The sequence below is a fragment of the Magnolia sinica genome, chromosome 13, assembly GCF_029962835.1.
Source record: "Magnolia sinica isolate HGM2019 chromosome 13, MsV1, whole genome shotgun sequence".
In the NCBI taxonomy this organism is placed as follows: domain Eukaryota; kingdom Viridiplantae; phylum Streptophyta; class Magnoliopsida; order Magnoliales; family Magnoliaceae; genus Magnolia; species Magnolia sinica.
In genome coordinates, this window is record NC_080585.1 from 48807062 (window position 1) to 48826444 (window position 19383).

The 19383-nt window shown below is 40.9% G+C and overlaps 1 protein-coding gene across 6 annotated transcripts; it reads left to right on the top strand.

Moving 5' to 3' along the window:
* Positions 1 to 15172: 15172 nt before the first annotated feature.
* On the top strand, positions 15173 to 18205 carry LOC131224366 (putative monoterpene synthase 8). 6 transcript variants are annotated; one of them, XM_058219874.1, is made up of 5 exons: positions 15173 to 15699; positions 16913 to 17067; positions 17296 to 17434; positions 17634 to 17661; positions 17800 to 18195. In XM_058219874.1, the coding sequence occupies exons 2-5, from the start codon at positions 17048 to 17050 to the stop codon at positions 17856 to 17858; spliced, it is 246 nt and encodes an 81-aa protein (XP_058075857.1). In that variant the 5' UTR covers positions 15173 to 15699; positions 16913 to 17047; the 3' UTR covers positions 17859 to 18195. The 6 variants fall into 6 exon arrangements, 5 of the variants coding, with proteins under 5 accessions (XP_058075857.1, XP_058075856.1, XP_058075854.1 ...); XM_058219873.1 differs by lacking the exon at positions 16913 to 17067 and having other exon boundaries at positions 15176 to 15695; positions 17800 to 18192; XR_009160854.1 differs by lacking the exons at positions 15173 to 15699; positions 16913 to 17067 and having other exon boundaries at positions 17074 to 17434; positions 17853 to 18195.
* Positions 18206 to 19383: the final 1178 nt, after the last annotated feature.

Here is a 19383-nt window from a genome sequence, read left to right on the forward strand (position 1 = left end):
CAGTCAGCCTCCTTGCCTGTAATAGCCAAAGCTATGAACTCAAATTCTATAGTTGAGTGTATTATGCAAGTTTGTTTCTTTGATCCCCAAGATACAACTGCATCTCCTAAGGTGAATATCCACCATGTGGTGGACTTGTTGTCCCCTGCACTCGATATCCAACTTGCATCGGTATATCCTTCCAATACTGCTAAAAATTCTGAGTAAAATAGCCCTAATTTTTTGGTTTCTTTAAGATAACCTAGAACTCTACTTATTGCTTTGTAGTGTTCAACACTTGGATTACTCGTAAACCTGTTTAGTTTACTCACAGCGTATGTTATATCCGGTCTTGTGCATTGCATTGCATACATAAGACTGCCTATAACACTAGCATACTCTAATTGTGCAACTGCTCTTCCATTGTTTTCTTTTAACCTGATACTTGGATCAAACGGGGTCTTTGCCTCTTTAATTTTCAACTGATTAAACTTGTTTATTATTTTCTCAATATAATGAGACTGACATAATGCGAAACCCCCACTATATTTTTTAACTTTGATACCTAATATGATATCCACTTGTCCAAGATCCTTCATTTTGAAAACTGAAGAGAAAAACTTTTTGGTTTCAGTTACACCTTTCATTTTATTACTGATTATTAACATATCATCTACATACAAGCATATGATTACAATATAATCATTACACACTTTTGAATATATGCATTTATCAGCAATATTGTGTTCAAAATCATAAGACAGAACTTTAGAATCAAATTTATTATGTCACTATTTTGGTGCTTGTTTTAATCTATACAAAGACGTAACAAGTCTACACACTTTTCTTTCATTTCCTGGTAGAACAAACCCTTCTAGTTGTTCCATGTAAACCTCCTCATTGAGATCACTATTCAGGAATGCTGTCTTCACGTCCATTTGATGGATATAAAAATGATGTATAGATGCTAGAGCGAATAATATCCCAATCGATGTTATTCAAGTTACTGGTGAATAAGTGTTAAAAGAATCGATTCCTTCTTTCTGTCGGAAACCCTTAGCAACTAATCTTGCCTTAAAGGTTTGAATTGTACTATCTGTATGATATTTTTTTCTTAAATACCCACTTACAATCTATTGGTTTAGATCCTGAAGGTAGATTTACCAATTCTCATGTTTGGTTAGACATTATGTAATCCATTTCATCATTAATGGCTTCTTTCCAAAAAACGGAGTCTCTTGAAGTCATAGTTTCACTAAAGGTTTTAGGTTCATCTTCTATAGTTAAAACCATAAATATTTTTCTAATTACCTTCTCTCTATCACCCTCAACTAGATGAAAAGAGAGTCATTGAGAATCTATTTGATCAGGATCAAGACTCTTTTCTACTCTTCCTCTTTGACTCCTACGAGGTTCACTAAGAGTTTTCTCTTTTATTTGTGTTTCTTTTATAGTTTCATTAGGAGATTAAATCTCAGCATTCTTTTTCTCCGTGAATATAGAATTGTAAGACCCGTATCCTAGCCCGTACCGTTCCGTAAACTTCCGCGATCCTCTCAGTTGAATTTCGACGACCCGCGATGCGCAGATAGCATTTGTGCACGCTCTTGAGTCACATCCTATAAACCCGAGCCGACTCAATCCGAGACCTATGTCATTGCGACCGCGTTGTTGTCGTGGTTCCGACGACGCGTCTCGTGCGTCAATGCGACGCTCAGATTATGAGATTCTGCCTGTGCATTTTCTTGGTCGTTGATCGCTTGATCGCGTGACCCACCTATCCCTATTGTTGTACTTCCCTAGAAACATAATTACTATGATGTCACCCTAGGGGTGACATCACCCTACCCTACCCCTAGCCCTAACCCCTTACAAGAAACTACCCCTTCTCTTTTCCCCATAAGTCAAACTTATTAATTGTCATCACCTCTCTCTCTCTCCTATCTCTCTCTCCCTCCCTTTTTCTTTTTCATTTTTCCTCCATTGTTGCAAGTATGGGACGTCCAAGCAACCCAAAAATCTAGCCATCTCCCATCCAATCTCCCTACTAATCCGGCCCACCAAACCCCATCTCGACCGTTAAATCAACCTCCTTGGAGCTCTAAGACTTATTGGAGGAAGGAGGAGTTCAATATCTTGAGGTGGGTGCTTCTTTCCCCCCCTCTCTCTCTCCCTCTCTTTTTCATTTGTTTTGTGTGTGATGATGTGATTGTGTGGCCTACCCGGATGGACCCCACATTGATGTGTGTCTTATCCACACCATCCTGCCATTTGGTGGCCCACCTGGGTAGGGCCCACCCCTCCTTAGCACGTCTGTAGGCGGGACCCACCTTAGACATGTGTTGCATTCAAACCGACGAGGCCATGAAGAGAAATGTGAACTTACGATGTGGTGTACAGACCACCTAACAAGTAAAAAGGTTAGCTTGATTCCAAACTTTTGGGTGGCCGCTCGTGTAGGCCCCACCTTGATGTATGAATTCAATCCACTCCGTCAATCCTATTTCCCAGATTATTTTAGGCGTTGAGCCGAAAAATGAAGCCAATCCGACTATCTGGCGGGCCATAGCATGAAAAATAGTGTTGTTACCGTTGAAATTCACCCCAATGTTTCTGTACCCCAAAACATGTCAGATATTGGGCTTGATAGGTTTGTCTTGGGCCGTAGACACCAATGGTTGGGTTGGATTTTACTGATACGGACCCCACCTATGAAAACTATAAGAAAATAAAAATAAAATAAAATTTATATAGTCAGGGGCTGACACCCCTGGCTGCTGACGTCCGTCCAGGACGCTGCAACTCTGCTGCTTGTAAAATGGGCAGGGATGTGGGTCCCAACCGTGGGCCCCACCGTGATGTGTGTGTGGCATCAACACCATGCATTTGGTAGGTCCCCTTTGGGACAGTGGGCCCCCTCAAAAATCAGTCGTATATAGAGCTCAGGTGGCCCACGTCACAGGAAACAGTGGGATTAAACGTCTACCATTGAAATCCTTTTGGGATTTTATAGAAGTTTTGGGTCCAAAGCAAGTGGGCCATGTGGGACCCACCTTGATGAGGTGTATATCCGCACCGTCCGCCCAGGGCCGCTGGATGTAACTGACAGTGGGTGTGACTATCGGTGAAGTATGAACTGACGGTGGAGGGGGGGGGCTGTCAGTGAAGTGTTAGCTGGCAGTGGGGTGTAATCACCTGCTGCATCAAATAAAATAAAATATATTATATTATTATAAAGGGGGATAGCCCATCACGTGGGACCTACCTTTGTTGTCTTCTACAAGCTGCATCGTGCAGTAGCTAGTCTGGCAATCGTCATCAGGGCCCATGGGACCCATCCTAGCCGTCCATCCATCTTGACGGTGGGGCCACCTTGAGGGTGCGCTGCATCCACCGTCCAGCCTATGGATTGTGGATCCCAGCCATGCTGTATGTGTTTTACACATGCCGTCCACCTATTTTGATGGTGGGACCCACTGTCATCTGACGTCAGCAGTCCTGTGAGTCCCATGCGAGATCAAGACCGTCCAGATGGTGGGACCCATGTCCGTAGCTCAAAATGGTAGGCTGAGTGAATGATACCTCTTTTCAACGCTGAGGTTTGGCATTTATTCCCTTGTACGGGTGGCTAACAGTGATGTGTGAACGTCAGTGGGGTCCATGGACCCATCTACTCCGTCCATCCATTTAGATGGGCCCCACCATGATGCATGCCACGTATCCACTGTCCTTGGACGGTGGGACCAAGCCCGTGTGGGGCCCTCCTTGATGTCTGTGGTTGTCCAGGCCATCAAGTGCCTGGACGTTGCTTTGGTATATAATATATATATATATATATATTATATTTTGTATATTAGATATTATATATTATACATTCATGATGGTGGGCCTACGTGGCACTTACCTCTCCTTTTTAATGCAGAAAAGCTGCATGTACAACAACTAGCTTTTTTAATATATTAAATATATATATATATGGTGGCCCCTACGTGGGACCCACCTCTGCTCTTGTTAAAGCAGCTGAGGCTGCACGTTCAACAGCTATGTAGCTGCTCCATTGGCGTCAGCTAGGTCCGTGCGACCTGTTGCACATGTGGGTACAATCCACACCGTCCAGCTCTATGGGTCTCACAGCTATTTAACATGCAGGTACCATCAGGATGTATGTGTTTTATCTTCACGACCCACTATTTGGGTGGTGGGGCCCACCATGACGCATGTGTTGTATCCATACTGTCCAACCACTTGTGAGATCATTTTATGGCACGAGTGAATGAGTGAGTCAGATCCAAAGTTCAAGGGGACCCCACCATTTAAATAGTGGACAGTGACACCCACCGTTCAACTTCTAAGGGCCATGGTAGTTTCCAATTAAGCTGATATTGTTTTCACTTCATTTATCTCTATGTTAACTTATGAATAGGTCGGATCTCAAATATACATAAGGTTGGGCCCGATTTGATATGAATGAGGCCCATCGGTGCGGCCCATTTGATATACATGAAGCCCGTTGGTGCAACCCATGTGATGTGGCCAGCTTGACATAAGAGGCCCATTGTGATATATTTGAGGCCCAGATGCGAGGCCCACTTGTTGTGTATTTGAGGCCTGATGAGATGTATGTTGGCCCAGTCTGATTGTACATAAGGCCATGGGCCCATTATATGTTTGGCCCTATATAGGCCACTCCTTGGGAGCAATGTTAGTTAGATATCCACATTGATGGGAAATGATGATTGGATGCCCACATTGTGACTTTCCCTTAGGCCTTGTTAGGCCCATTTTTATCATTCTCTTAGTGGGTTAACCCAAATAAGTGGGCCCCATTCGCCGTAGACGGATGGCTCCGTGCTATCGGATTTGATATAACCATGGTTGAGTACCGATCTCTATACTATGGTTGATCGGCTGATCATCTATATACCCCGCTTTGTTTATCTATTGATTACCGGTGCCGATTATCGACCTTGATTATCGGTGCCGATTGCCAATTCTGATTGACGTGACCTATTTACCGATTTCGATTGTCGTGACCGATTGCCGATTCTGATTGACATGACCGATTTGTCGATTTCGATTGTCGTGGCTGATTGCCGATTAGCGATCGAAGCCGTTTATCATGGCCGATTGCCGATTCTGATTGATGTAACCGATTTTTCGATTCCGATTATCGATCGATTCCGATTGTTGTGATCGATTTACCGATTTCAATTGTCGAGGTTGAGTATCGAGGCCGATTCCGAGTGTCGATTCCAATTGATAAGGCCGATTCCAATTGTCGAGGCTCATTGTGATGTATGCGAGGCCCATGGGACGTGGCCCATTGTGATATATTTTCGGCCCATATGGTGAGACCCGACTTGATGTATATTAGGCTCGTGGGGGCGGCCCACTCCGATGTATATTAGACCCGTGAGATACGACCCACTTGATGTATATGTGGCCCATAAGTGAGGCCCATCGCGATGTGTATTAAGCTCTTGAGTGAGGCCCATGGTGTTGTATATTTGGTCCTGCTGTGAGGCCATGAGTTCACATATGTGAGGCTCTATGTGGGCCACTCCTTAGGGGTAATCTAGTTAAATGTCCACATTATCGAGGCCGATTGTCGGTGCCAGTTATTGATACCGATTATGAGTATGTGACAACATAGCATCACGATACATGCCCATATGCATCATCTGCATGTTTGTTATGAGATGTGGTTGACCATTGCATATGACATTGGGCATGTTGTTATAAGACTCTCTGATAGGTGGAGATTATCTCACATGAGTACATGGTATGCGTAGGATTGATGCATGACTGGATTGTATGACTCATGCATCTTGCATTGTGTGTTGTGATTACTGTACGCTCTAGTGACATCAGGGGCGTAGCCTTCACAAGTATTTTATGGATGGCCAGATGGGACAACCGGAAATCTGTTCTACATGGGGTGCTATAGATATCCCTGGGTGAAAGTCCCTAAACCCTCTTGGTTCCAGAGGTTGCTCCAACATCTAAACCGAGTGGATGCATGAGTGCATGAGGGCCGCATACCGTTAGGCCGCGTCTCCCACTGTGCGTGGTCGGTTGGAAGAGGGTACGGCCTTACCTGCCCGAGAAGAGGGGGCAATGCTAGGCTGAGTCTGACCAGCTCGAGGAATGGGTCCGCTATTGGCGAGCCAGACTCGATATTGGCAGGTGGATAGTGAGGTCTCTTCCACTCTCCTTGTTGCTCGCGATAGGGGCGGCAATCTGGTTTGGAGTGTAATAGACCTCGGTGATTTTTCAAAGAGGAACCGTATTGATATGTGGACTTATTGAGCAGGAGTTGCATACTCATTCATTCATTCATTCACTATCCACTCGGGCTGGTGGTGCACAACTATTTGTTACGTGTACCTTCGCATGTCTAGGATTTCGGTTGGACGCATGACTAACCTAAGATCAGGAGTTTACCACATTGAGTCTGACTATCCAAATTTAGGTATGGGACTGGTTTGGATAGAAGTCACTTGTGATGGACCCCGTAACCTGCGATATTACGTACTATCATCCCGACTTCACACTCCAGCATGGTCATTCCATTCGCACCATATATCGCATTACATCCGCCGCATATGGCATTTCGGCTTACTATGTTTATGCATTTATGTGGCTTAGATACAACTGACGGTATTCGTGGACTCATCAGGATTTGTATATTGCATTGCATCAGCGACATCTGATATTTGGCTTGTTGTCTCCGCATTGCATAGTTGATCTACATTGCTTCATCAATATATGATATTGTTTTTATTATATTTCTGCGTCGCATAGCCTGCATAAGACTGATGGTATTTATGGGCCTATCAGTATATTTTCGTATTACTCTGATTTCGTATGATTTATGATCTTGCTAGTGTTTCTGATATTGTATGATTATGGGTTTATCAGTATTTTCGCTTACTCTGATTACTCTGATATTGCTTACTTGACACTTACCTTATGCACACACTTTCACCACCCACTAAGCTTTCTATAAGCTTATGCACGATAGATGCGTGCAAGTGGCGCTAGGTTACAACAACGTTGAGCTTGAAGCATGTAGCGGACCTCTGGAGCTTTGATTTTTTTTTTATATATGTATTTTCCTTTCAGCATTGTACTTAAATGATATATTAATGGATATATGATGATGATGTTGCCTTTGTGATTTGGGTAATCTTGTGGTTATGTTCATTATGAGATAAATATACATTGGAAAAATCTTCCTTGTAGGATCCCGGGACCGGAATCTGGCGTATGTACGCTAGGAGCCGAGAATGGGGTACTACGGAGGCTATCAGCATCAGATTCGGCGATCGGAAATTTAGTGAGTCCAGTTTTCGAGTTTAGGGCGTGACAGAATTTCTCAAAGAACTCTACATCTCTAGACTCTATGATTACATTGGTTTCTAAGTCCAGAAGTCTATAGGCCTTACCATGTTGTGCATATCCTACAAGGACGCACTTGATAGCTCTTGGTCCTAACTTAGTTCTTTTAGGTTCTGGTGTTATGCAGTATGCAAGACACCCCCACACTCTAAGATACCCTATGTTTGGTTTCTTGATTATTTTAGACAGTATGCATACTTTACATTTATCTTTATCACTATCATTGTATGATATTAGGCCCTTATTAGCCATGAGTTTTATGGTACTGTAACCAATATGGGCTAGTCTACTATGCCATAGTGTTACAGACTCAATCATGTAAGCAGAAGAATTCTTTTCATTTAGAGATAATTTGATCATTCTATTACAAGCGTATCCCTTACCCACAAAGTTCCCATTTTTAGACAAGATCAGCTTGCCTAATTCAAACACAACCCTAATCTCAGGCTTACTTAAGAGATCCCCTAAGACAAGATTCCTTCTTATGTCTGGGACATGCAGTACGTTGGTCAGGATTACCTTCTTTCCAGAGGTAAAGAGTAATTCCACGGTTCCTTTACTTACAACTTTCGATCGTCCTTCATTTCCCATTTGAACCTCTTGACCATTGGTCTTGTCTTCATAGGTTTTGAAGGCAGATCGATCATTACATACATGGACTGTGGCACCTGTATCATACCACCAACCGGGGATTTTCTCTTGAACTAGGTTCACTTCTGTGACCACAGCTACGATTTCATCGTCTACTGCATTAGCCTCTTTTTTAGGCTTTTTTAGGTCCCTACGACTCGGGTGAAATGCCCAGTCTTGCCGTAGACATAGCAAGCTCCCTTAGGTTTGCCGTTTTTCTTTTTTTGATTTTTCTTAAAATTTTCTTGATCTTTGTTAGGTTTAAGGGAATCAACTTTCTCATAGGTATTATTTTGGGATGTCTTTTCTACTGCGTTCACTTTAGATGAGGATGCACCATTAGCGTAATCCTTTTTGTCTCGGTTACGAGATTCTTCTTCAATACGAAAATACTTTTGGATTTGTTCAAGGGTGAACTCTTCGGATTTATGCGATAGTTTCTTCCTGTAGTCTTTCTAGCTCGGAGGCAATTTTGCGATTATAGCTTCGACTTGAAAAGATTCAGGAAGATCAATTTTTATGACTTTTATTTTATTTACAATAAGCTACAATTCTTAGATTTAGGCAAGCAGCGGTAGATTGTCTACCATCATGAAGTCGAAATACCTGGCAATCAAAAATTTCTGTGTACTTTCCTCTTCAGCCTTGTATTTATATTCCAGCGTGCTCCAAAATTCTTTCGCTGATGTAGTCCCTATGTACAAATCGTACAACCGATCAGAGAGAGCATTGAGGATGTGACTACGTCACAGCAGTTCATCTTCTTGTCACTTGATCCTAGCAGCAACCTGTTTTAGAGTGTCAGTGTCCTTTGCTTCGGGCAGAAGTTGGAGAGTCGGGTCCAGGATGTAGAAGATCTTCAGAGCGGTCAGTAGGAATTTCAGCTTGTCCTGCCATCTAGTGAAATTTGAACCATCGAATCGGTCCAATCAGATCAGATCCTGGTTCATCAGTTTGATTGATGCAACACTTTCGGTGTCCATGGGATAACGCTTTAAGATTGTTGTAAATATCATTTTGGATACACCGAAAATATTTTAAAAAAATAATTCGCAAATTAAATGTTTCACTAGGCTGAATCACGTATAAATACGCTGTCCTTAAAGCGTGATTCGCCCCCTTATCAACTGCTGATGGGTTACAAGCGAATTGCTTCTAGGATAAGACAAGCCTTCTGGATCCAGCGTGAGCAATCACGATAAGTCCACTGGGAACAATTTTAACACAGTAGATTTCTTCTGGCAGATTCAAATGGTGGAGATGTTCTAAGTATTTTAGAATGAAGCTTATGAATTGTATCTGATTTGATAGGAGAGAGGAGTGTGTTGAGATGATGAAAACAGACCGGAATGGTCCAGTTTATATAGGCATCAGGTAGTGGACTGTTGCTAGGCTGCTATCAATGGTCCAGAACGTTTGAAAAACGTTTCTGGCCGTTGTCCATTAATCACAAACGTTTCTGGTTTTCAGATCAAAGGATTTGACCGTTAGATCATCATGGTCCGTCCGTTTTCGGACCGTTTGGCTTTTAAGGCATAGAGCTGTTTTCTGAAACTGCTGAACGTTTCGAATTTAAGATCCAACCGTTCTCAGTCACCTATAAAACCACAAGCCATTTCAGATCCACACCGCTTTAAGGCTCTGACCAGACTCATCGCACTAAGTGCAAAGTACGCCATCTAGCGCCACTACAGCCACACTGCCTCACTGCCCACGCCCTCGCCCTCGCCCACGCCCATGCCCGAGCGCGCGCGCGTGTGTTCCAGTGCGCAACCAACCGTTAGATCATCATGGTCCGTCTGTTTTCGGATCGTTTGGCTTTTAAGGCATAGAGCTGTTTTCTGAAACTGCTGAACTTTTCGGATTTAAGATCCAACCGTTCTCAGTCACCTATAAAGGCACAGACCATTTCAGATCCACACCACCTTAATACTCTAACCAGACTCATCGCACTAAGTGCAAAGTGCGCCATCTAGCGCCACTACAGCCACACTGCCCACGCCCTCGCCCGTGCCCATGCTCAAGTCTGAGAGCGTGTGCGCGTGCGTGCCTGTGCATCACCTCCTCCAAAAGCTCCAAGTAAGAATACTCTTTACAACATCTCATATAAACCACAAAAAAGATTTCAACCATTTCCGATGTGGGACAAAGCACACACTGCACTTTTTTTTTTTAATTCAAAAATTTCAAAAAGCGTTTTTGCGGGAAAATCCCGAAATTTTAAAAATTTTGAATTTTAAAATTTTTATTTTGAAATACCATTGATTTTCAATAATTTACATGTGTGGATTTGATTATCTTTATGCATGTGATGATGATGAGTAAATTATAGTAGTCAACCTAATTACGTGTTATTAGTAATTATTGATCTAATGAGGTGTAACTACCCAAAAAAAAAAGAGAGTAAATGCTATGGATTATCGGAGATTTTGCCTACGGATAGCTATATTGCTACGAATTTAATCCATGACTAAATACTTCGACCACCACCCCAAAGGTACCAATTGATAGTATGTTAGAAGTTTTATGGGGCCCACCACAATTTTGTGTTTAATCTAAGCTGTCCATCCATTTTGACAACTCATTTTAATGCATTAGTTACAAAAGGTAGGTAAATTGAAAGCTCAAGTGGACCACACCATAGGAAATAATGGAGATTAAGTGTCTTTTGTTGATATGTAGTGTGATCTATGTGAGCCTTCTATTTGCTTCTTCTTTTTTTTTTTCTTTTTTTTTATGAGAGAAAGTCCTAAAAAATTAGTTGAATTGAATGGACGACAGGTATAAATGACATATATCATGTTGGGCCACACGGAGCCCCTAACATGACATTGGGCGTCCGCGCCCATAAAAACAAAGGTCCCGCTTGCTTTTTTCATTCTCGCGCCCACACACGGAGATACATTTCTCCTCTCGCGCCTTTCTATCTTCTCCCCACTTCTCTCTCTTTCTCCCTGCCCATCCTCGGTGAGGGACTCGTTCCGACGGCTGACGTTGGCCGAGTGGTGGTCCAAGGCCCTCCCTACCCATGCACCACCTTCATTCCTCTCTCAATCACGACCTCCCTCTCTCTCTCTGAATCTCGATTGAATCATATTCACGAAGGCGAGGTGTCTCTCTCTCTCTCTCTCTCTCTCTCTCTCCCTCTCAATCTCTCTCAATCTCAATGTTGATTTATGAATTTGGGGATTTAGTAATTTGTGGATTTCCAATTCGAATGTGGACCCTCATTTAGGGATTTGGGGATTTTAGGGCTTACAGATTTGAATGTGGACCCTGAATTTGGGTTTTTCTGATTTTACATATTGGGGATTTTAGGATTTTGGGAATCTGAGAATTTTTAGAATTAGGGATTTCACCTTCCATATTCGAGAGAGCGATTTTTGTCTCAAGTATAGTTGGAATGGGGCTGGAGGAGTGGCTGCTTTATAGCATCTGTTTGTAATTGTTGTTGATTGCACAGATATGGAGACAGCCCCCATAACCGCAGCCTTCGTCCGCAGCCACCGCCTCTGTAATCCACTGTTGCAACCTCTATACTCTACCAACACCTCCACCGATCGGCGCCAACATTTGCCCCATCAAGAGCTTGGACTATTAGTAATATCCCATTTTACTATGCATTTTTTTGGGGGTGGGGGGTTACTGTTTTGGTGTTATATGATTTTTTTTTTTTTTTTTTTTTTTTGAGCGTTTGGATTTGATTTAGGGGTCGCTTGGATGCTGTAAAATCTGCAAGTCATAAATCAATTGCTGGTAAATGGATTACAGGGCCTGTTTGGATGCTGAAATTTCCTGTAAATGCAGGTTGTAATTAATTTACAGCTTTTACCTGCATTTGAAAGTCTTCCATTGGTGGGCCCACATGCTGTGCTGATCTGATGATCGAAACCATCTATGTTCTAGGTCCTATGTTATAAGTGAAATTGTGAGCATTTTACATTGATTACATGATCCTTACCATCATTATGTGTAGATGAATTTAATAGATTGAAATTTCCTGTGGCTCATGCTCGACTCCAGAAATCAAAGGTCAGGAGCATCACTGAAATGTGATTATGGGACCATAGCTTATTCATGGTACTTCAAAGAATATGGACAGTTAAAATTGTCAGAATACCTCAACATGTGGACTGTGAAGAGTTTGTTTTGGGTATGTTGTAACTCTGGATGGAGTTCTTCCTTTTTTATATTAGTTTTTTTGTACTTTATTTATTTTTAGAATTGGAAGTGGTATACGTTTGTTTATTTTCATGAGGCGTGTTGTCTGTTTTCTTAGTGCTACATCTTCCACCTTTAATGCATTTTGTTCTGGCATTATTCAGGGTTTTGTAAATCTTATACGGGATGCCACCTGTTGGCATTGTGAACATGAGTGGCGGCGGGATATTGCTGTCGTTACAAAGTGGTTGTCAGGGATGTCTCTGGTATGCTTCCATGGATTTTCTGCTTTGGCATTAGAACTTGCTAAATTCTAATTTGCATGCATCATCGATGTTTATATTACTATGCTGGGATGCACTGTAATGATTCTTTAGTTGTATGATTATACATTTAAACAATTGACCTACTGTACATATGAATTCATAAAGGATTCTTAATTGTTCAAGTCTTTTGATAGAAAAGTACTTCTCCCTTAAGAAAAAAAGAAAGTACCTTTTGCCTCTTTAAAAAAGAGGAAGTGCCTTTCTGATTTTAATATTTTCAATGATTTGTTATATTTAGAATTTGTTGAAACACATTAGTCTGATCTTCTCTTGTCATCCTGGGATTGTATGAAGCCTCGCATCTCGCATCTTAGTTATCTGTTTTCAATTTGCTTCTTGAGCAACTTAAGCAGTCCTGGCTGTCCTACTTATCTATTTTTAGTCAATGTTTTGACTTCTACAAGTTAGATCTTGTATAAGTTGGCTAGGCTTGTGTCCAGCTCTACACTTACCAGATTCTTTGAGAGGCCCCTCTCATCTACAACGTTTTGGTGTTAGATGATTTTTTTTGTTTGGGCGTTTGGATTTGATTTAGGGGTCACTTGGATGCTGTAAAACCTGCAAGTCATAAATCATTTGCTGGTAAATGGATTACAGGGCCTGTTTGGATGCTGAAATTTCCTGTAAATGCAGGTTGTAATTAATTTACAGCTTTTACCTGCATTTGAAAATCTTCCATTGGTGGGCCCACATGCTGTGCTGATCTGATGATCGAAACCATCTATGTTCTAGGTCCTATGTTATAAGTGAAATTGTGAGCATTTTACATTGAATACATGATCCTTACCATCATTATGTGTAGATGAATTTAATAGATTGAAATTTCCTGTGGCTCATGCTCGACTCCAGAAATCAAAGGTCAGGAGCATCACTGAAATGTGATTATGGGACCATAGCTTATTCATGGTACTTCAAAGAATATGGACAGTTAAAATTGTCAGAATACCTCAACATGTGGACTGTGAAGAGTTTGTTTTGGGTATGTTGTAACTCTGGATGGAGTTCTTCCTTTTTTATATTAGTTTTTTTTTTCTTTATTTATTTTTAGAATTGGAAGTGGTATACGTTTGTTTATTTTCATGAGGCGTGTTGTCTGTTTTCTTAGTGCTACATCTTCCACCTTTAATGCATTTTGTTCTGGCATTATTCAGGGTTTTGTAAATCTTATACGGTATGCCACCTGTTGGCAGTGTGAACATGAGTGGCGGCAGGATATTGCTGTCGTTACAAAGTGGTTGTCAGGGATGTCTCCGGTATGCTTCCATGGATTTTCTGCTTTGGCATTAGAACTTGCTAAATTCTAATTTGCATGCATCATCGATGTTTATATGACAATGTTGGGATGCACTGTAATGATTCTTTAGTTGTATGATTATACATTTAAACAATTGACCTACTGTACATATGAATTCATTAAGGATTCTTAATTGTTCAAGTCTTTTGATAGAAAAGTACTTCTCCCTTAAGAAAAAAACAAAGTACCTTTTGCCTCTTTAAAAAAGAGGAAGTGCCTTTCTGATTTTAATATTTTCAATGATTTGTTATATTTAGAATTTGTTGAAACACATTAGTCTGATCTTCTCTTGCCATCCTGGGATTGTGTGAAGCCTTGCATCTCGCATCTTAGTTATCTGTTTTCAATTTGCTTCTTGAGCAACTTAAGCAGTCCTGGCTGTCCTACTTATCTATTTTTAGTCAATGTTTTGACTTCTACAAGTTAGATCTTGTAGAAGTTGGCTAGGCTTGTGTCCAGCTCTACACTTACCAGATTCTTTGAGAGGCCCCTCTCATCTACGGCGTTTCATGTAATCGGGACTGCTTTTTTTCTGACATTTTTGGCAAATATGAGGGTGATTATGATTCTTGGCAGGTGTATTACAGTGAAGAAACACTCAGTGTGCCAGTGGAGATGATAGAAGGGAAGTGTGAAGTTAGAAAGAAGCATGATCTTCCATCTCTGGATGGCCCTGCAATCCTTTAGCGTATCTTATTCAGTGAATACATGTATGATTCTTCCAAAGGAGCCCTTAAGCAGGTAGAGTTTATCCTTTGCCACCTTATGCAAGATTAACTATGCCTAGAGACTCAAAGATTTGGTTCCAAATCTTTAGGATGAATTGTTCTTGAGTTTTGGGTAGATTCAGGGTTGAGTTTGTAGCTGTTGTATGGTGCAGTGTCATGACTGTATTGGTTGGGTAGATGCAATGGCTGGGTAGACTGGTTGGGCTGGCAGTTGGAGCGTCTGAGACTGAACTGCTGACAGAAACAGATTTAGATTATGTTTGGATTTTAAAACATTGGTTATGATGCCAATATATGTATATTGGAAAATTAATGTAGGCATGGTTTTGGTTCGTACCATCAAAACATGGTCATGGATATACATACATGAATGCCTCATTGGATATTGATTCTCTGCACTAATCGAAGATGCTGGTTCTGATTGTATCATGAATATACTGAATGCTTAATTAATGTCACTGCTGCTGGATTGTCCATATTGTGTTTCCAAGTGATCAAATTGTCATGGACAAAATGTGTATAGATAGATATAGATGTTATTGCTACTGTCTCAATGCCATCCTACGCCTCTTGTTTTCTTCTGTGTTTTGAATATTTACCTGATTTTTCCACTAACGTTTAATCTTGTTTCTGTTTTTTGCCACCAATAGGCTGTCGAGTTCAGCAAATTGGTTGGATCTCTGAAGCCGGATGAATCAGGAAATGTGATTGTGTCATCTTTGACTATCTGATTGATAATTTGGAGCATTGGGAATAGTCTGGCCTTAAAGGGGCAGGGCACCCTGTCGTCATTAAAAATTATAAAAAAGGGTTCCACAATGGGTTGTGGATTTTTCAATCATTTTTTGAAGCAAGCAACAATATAAAAATTTCATAAAGATTGGGGGATAAATTTCCCAAAATATGTAGATGAGTCTGATTTCTCCTTGTTACGTTATTTTCTAAATTTAACTCTTCAACTCTGATCCCACCTCAGCATGAACTTCTATCGATCATGTTCACTTCCGAATTTTGGCTAATATGGAACACAAATGCTGGGTGGTGTAGATAAAAGAGAAAGATGGCAATGACGTTAAGATGCAAGAACAATGAAACAAGTGTACATGGCTATGGAACTTGACTAGAAAGTAGGAGGTAGGGAAGTCGTTGAAATATGAAGAAGATGATGAAGATCAGGTTGGTATTAGTATTTCCACATTGCTATTCAAGCACTATCTAGTTAATAACCTATTTCCACCTGCAAGTACCTAGGTTTCTTGCTTCCTGTTTTCTAATCTGTTGCATGCATCCGCCAGTGTTGCTGCTGATTGTAAAATAAGAGGTTTCCTGCTCTGTTTTTCTTATTGCCTTTGGCACGAGTTTCAAACCAGGATAGCTTGAGACTTGGTGGCTTAACTAGGCATATCAATATGTATATATATATATATATTCTTGCATCCACCTTCCATTGGGAGATCCATCAGATCCATGGAGCCAACGCTATCATCATCATTTTTCAGTCTTGGTTTAGAATCCTCCAACCTAGAAAATTGTCCACCATCTTTTGCTAGACCCATTAGACCTACCACCATCAGTAACCAAGCCCATGGCCTGGTCAGGTGACTCTGAGTCCTTGGTTGGCTTTTCTGCCTTCTGTTGACTCATGCCCTCAATCAAGTCTTCAACGTTTGTGGTCTTTCATGTGAGAGGAGCGGTTTGCTGCAACTATTGATTGTTGGCATCAAGTTGATGGGTAGAATTATGTTAGCAGACAGAGAAACTCGGAGTAGATAACACTGATTTTCAAGAAAATGCATGTCTTATTGGTCTTGTGAGTATCAACATATTCTACTGATTTTATATCTTGAGATTCATTTGGAAGTGGAACATATTTTCATCACAGAGAACAGTTGTCTAATTGATTGCAAAATTAAATCACTGATTCCAGCTGTGATGAACTTCGCAGTTCCTGATCATCCACGGGAAGTTTGTATGCAGGCAGCTTATGTTTTCCAGGTGGTCCATGTGGACAGAAAGGAACAGCCGATGCTTCAGAAATGAATCAAAGTCCCCCAATAAAGTTGCTTCCAACGCCAAATGTTTTATTGTTGAATGGGCCTCTCATATAGATGCTCTTAAGGATGCAGATTTTGTTTTTTTAGGGACCTAGTTAGCTTCTGCTCCCTCAGCAGACTCTAGATCTGATGTAGTTCTGTTTTTTCCCTTTAATATAATCAGTTATCTTTCAAAAATAAAAAATAAAATTCCAGCAGCTTTGCCAGTCCAGGTGTCGATTGTTGCACATGATATCTTGGTTTTGTTTTCGTTGCACATCCTTTTGGATGGGAAATATGACTGCTAATGGCTGAAGCTTTGCCATTCACTCATGATTCTTTACATCTTGATCCTTGTAGTCACTTGTGGATGTGACAATGGTTGAAGCTGATGAAGGTGAGGAAATTGGAGCAAGGGATGGCACCCTGCATGCAAATGGCAAAGTTCGAGTCTCATATGGGTGGGTCAGTCTGTATTGCTTTTGATGGCCGCTAATGAAGCATCCTGGTGTCAGGTTCATGTTTGTCTCCTTTGCTTATATATGTTCAAAAAAGCAATATAGTGCATTACTCAGTGTATAATGTGGAAGCCTCCTTGAAACCTCAATGGTCTGTCTCATATCATTAGAGAGGGTGAAATAGTGGCAGATAGACTATAAACTGTGAAATGGTATGTTTTCTTATGCAACTGATCACGGTACAAACACCATTTATGCGAAATGTCGACGACTTGCAACTTTCAGGTGGGAACTTGAAGCCACGGAAGGGCTGCCATATTACATGAAGGCTAGATATCTTGCACTCGTGAACACCGTGGATGAAATAGAGAGCCATATGATGCCGGATGAAAAATTCCACCATACAAACTACATAAAAAGAGAAGTATGATCACATCCAACTCTACTTCATGTTATTTCTTACATTCTTAATGTATATTCCTTCTACCTGAGCCCTCCCATATGGATGATTGAAATTGCCAAAATGTGGGTACAACTATATGTTCCTTATGAATTTGTGACAGTTATATGCATGGAAGTGTTATTGTGTCATTGAGATTCATGATTTTGGACTTGGTTTGCAGGAATTTACTCCCATTCAGCTGCAAGAAGGTGAGTCTTATTACCTTCAATCAGAAGTTAAGCGTGTAACTCTCCTCCCCTTACACATTCTTAAGAAAACTTGCATTGAATATCTTTGAAGCTAGTTTGTGTTTTGTTCTTCTAATGATAGCTGATCATTCTGTTCAGAAACAGTTTTGAAGATACATTTACCTATTTCTTCGCCTTCTTCCGGCACTGAGCAGTAAAGAAGAAAAAGGGAAAACTTTGAAAGGCATGGGATGGATGCAAAGTTATTTACAATGTTGGGTCTTGGGGTGCTACTGCTGTAGGTTGTTCTCCCCTTAGTTTTGTAATTCTCGGTAGTGGTGTTTTATTTTTTTGGTGATTGCTTGGCTTCCATTTCTTTATATTATAGATGGTGTTTCTCCCAAGTTAAGAAAACCATTTCCATTGATATATGCCAGCTGCTATCCCAATTTTAGTATCGAATGCTAATATGTTGATCTCATTATGAGTTTGAGCTTTTGGTACTCTCGACATAGAAGCATTGTTGTATATTCTTTGTTGTGCATGTTTCTTTTATTGTTGAATCCGGAATTTTTAGATGAGTTGATCTATGAGGGCATGCATTGGCAATGGTAAGCCATTATTTGTTTTTTTTTTTAATATTTATTATTATTTTTAAAATTTTTTAAATAGTAACTAATAGCCGTAGCCTTAGATCTATACACCGTAGTCGGCTAGTAGCTACGGATATAATCACATTGTTAGCTACAAGTATTATATGTAGCTGCATGCAGGTTTTGCTACAGAAAATATAGCTACGGATGTAATCCGTAGCTAATAGTGTATAGGCTACGGATTAAATTTGTAGCCATAGCTTTTTTGACTTTCTGCACTTACGACTACAGTTGTGCTACGGATGATAACCGTAGCAATAGGTATTTAGCTACGGTTTTTAGCCATAGCCTTTGCCCCCTTTCTAGTAGACAATAATTGTCTTTTAAATACTTGATCCACTTCAAAAACATAGATTATTGCATGCGCATGCACAATAAGAGCATTGCAATGTTAGATTGGCATTGTTGGTCTAAATTTTGGCAACATGGTACGCATGTTAGATTTGCAAGTGTACCATAACCAATTTGCAGTCCGATTTAAACCAAATGTCACTAGTGTAAGGCTCGTATCCTAAATCGTACTGTTCCTTAGACTTCTGCGATCTTTCTCGTCGAATTCTGGCAACCCGCGATCTGTAATCGGCAGTTGCGCACAACCCTAAGTCGCATCCCATAGATTTGAGTCGATTCGACTCGAGACTTGTACTATTGCGACTGTGTCATTATGTTGTTTCAATGCCGTGACTTGCACACCGATGCGATACCCAGGCTACGAGTTGTGAGCCCGCATTTATTTCGAGGAAACGCCGCGTGTTGCGAATAATGAGAGAATCTCTACCCAATCCATCACATCAATCAATCAATCACAAGTTAAGTACAACTCATACCTAGCCCATCCCTCTCTCACCTAAAAGTCAACCAAGCCCATACCCTCCATGTCATTCTTCTTACACACCCATCCCTCTCTCCTTACATCTCCCATCCTTCACTCTATCTCATTCCATTCTCTATCATTTTTCCTAGAAAGAGAGAAAAGAGAAAGAATCTAAGATCAAGGCCCATCAATCTTTATCATCCTCCATCAAAGAAGAAGTGAAATTGGTGAGTGTTTTGTAGGGTTAAGATTTTATTTTTTTGATGATGGGCCAAG

Coding starts and splice junctions, on each gene's coding strand:
- LOC131224366 (XM_058219870.1), top strand. CDS start 17,225: ATGTTTTCTTATGCAACTGATCACGGTACAAACACCATTTATGCGAAA. Junction 17,435..17,633: donor CAAACTACATAAAAAGAGAA/GTATGATCACAT, acceptor CTTGGTTTGCAG/GAATTTACTCCCATTCAGCT. Junction 17,662..17,799: donor TCCCATTCAGCTGCAAGAAG/GTGAGTCTTATT, acceptor CATTCTGTTCAG/AAACAGTTTTGAAGATACAT.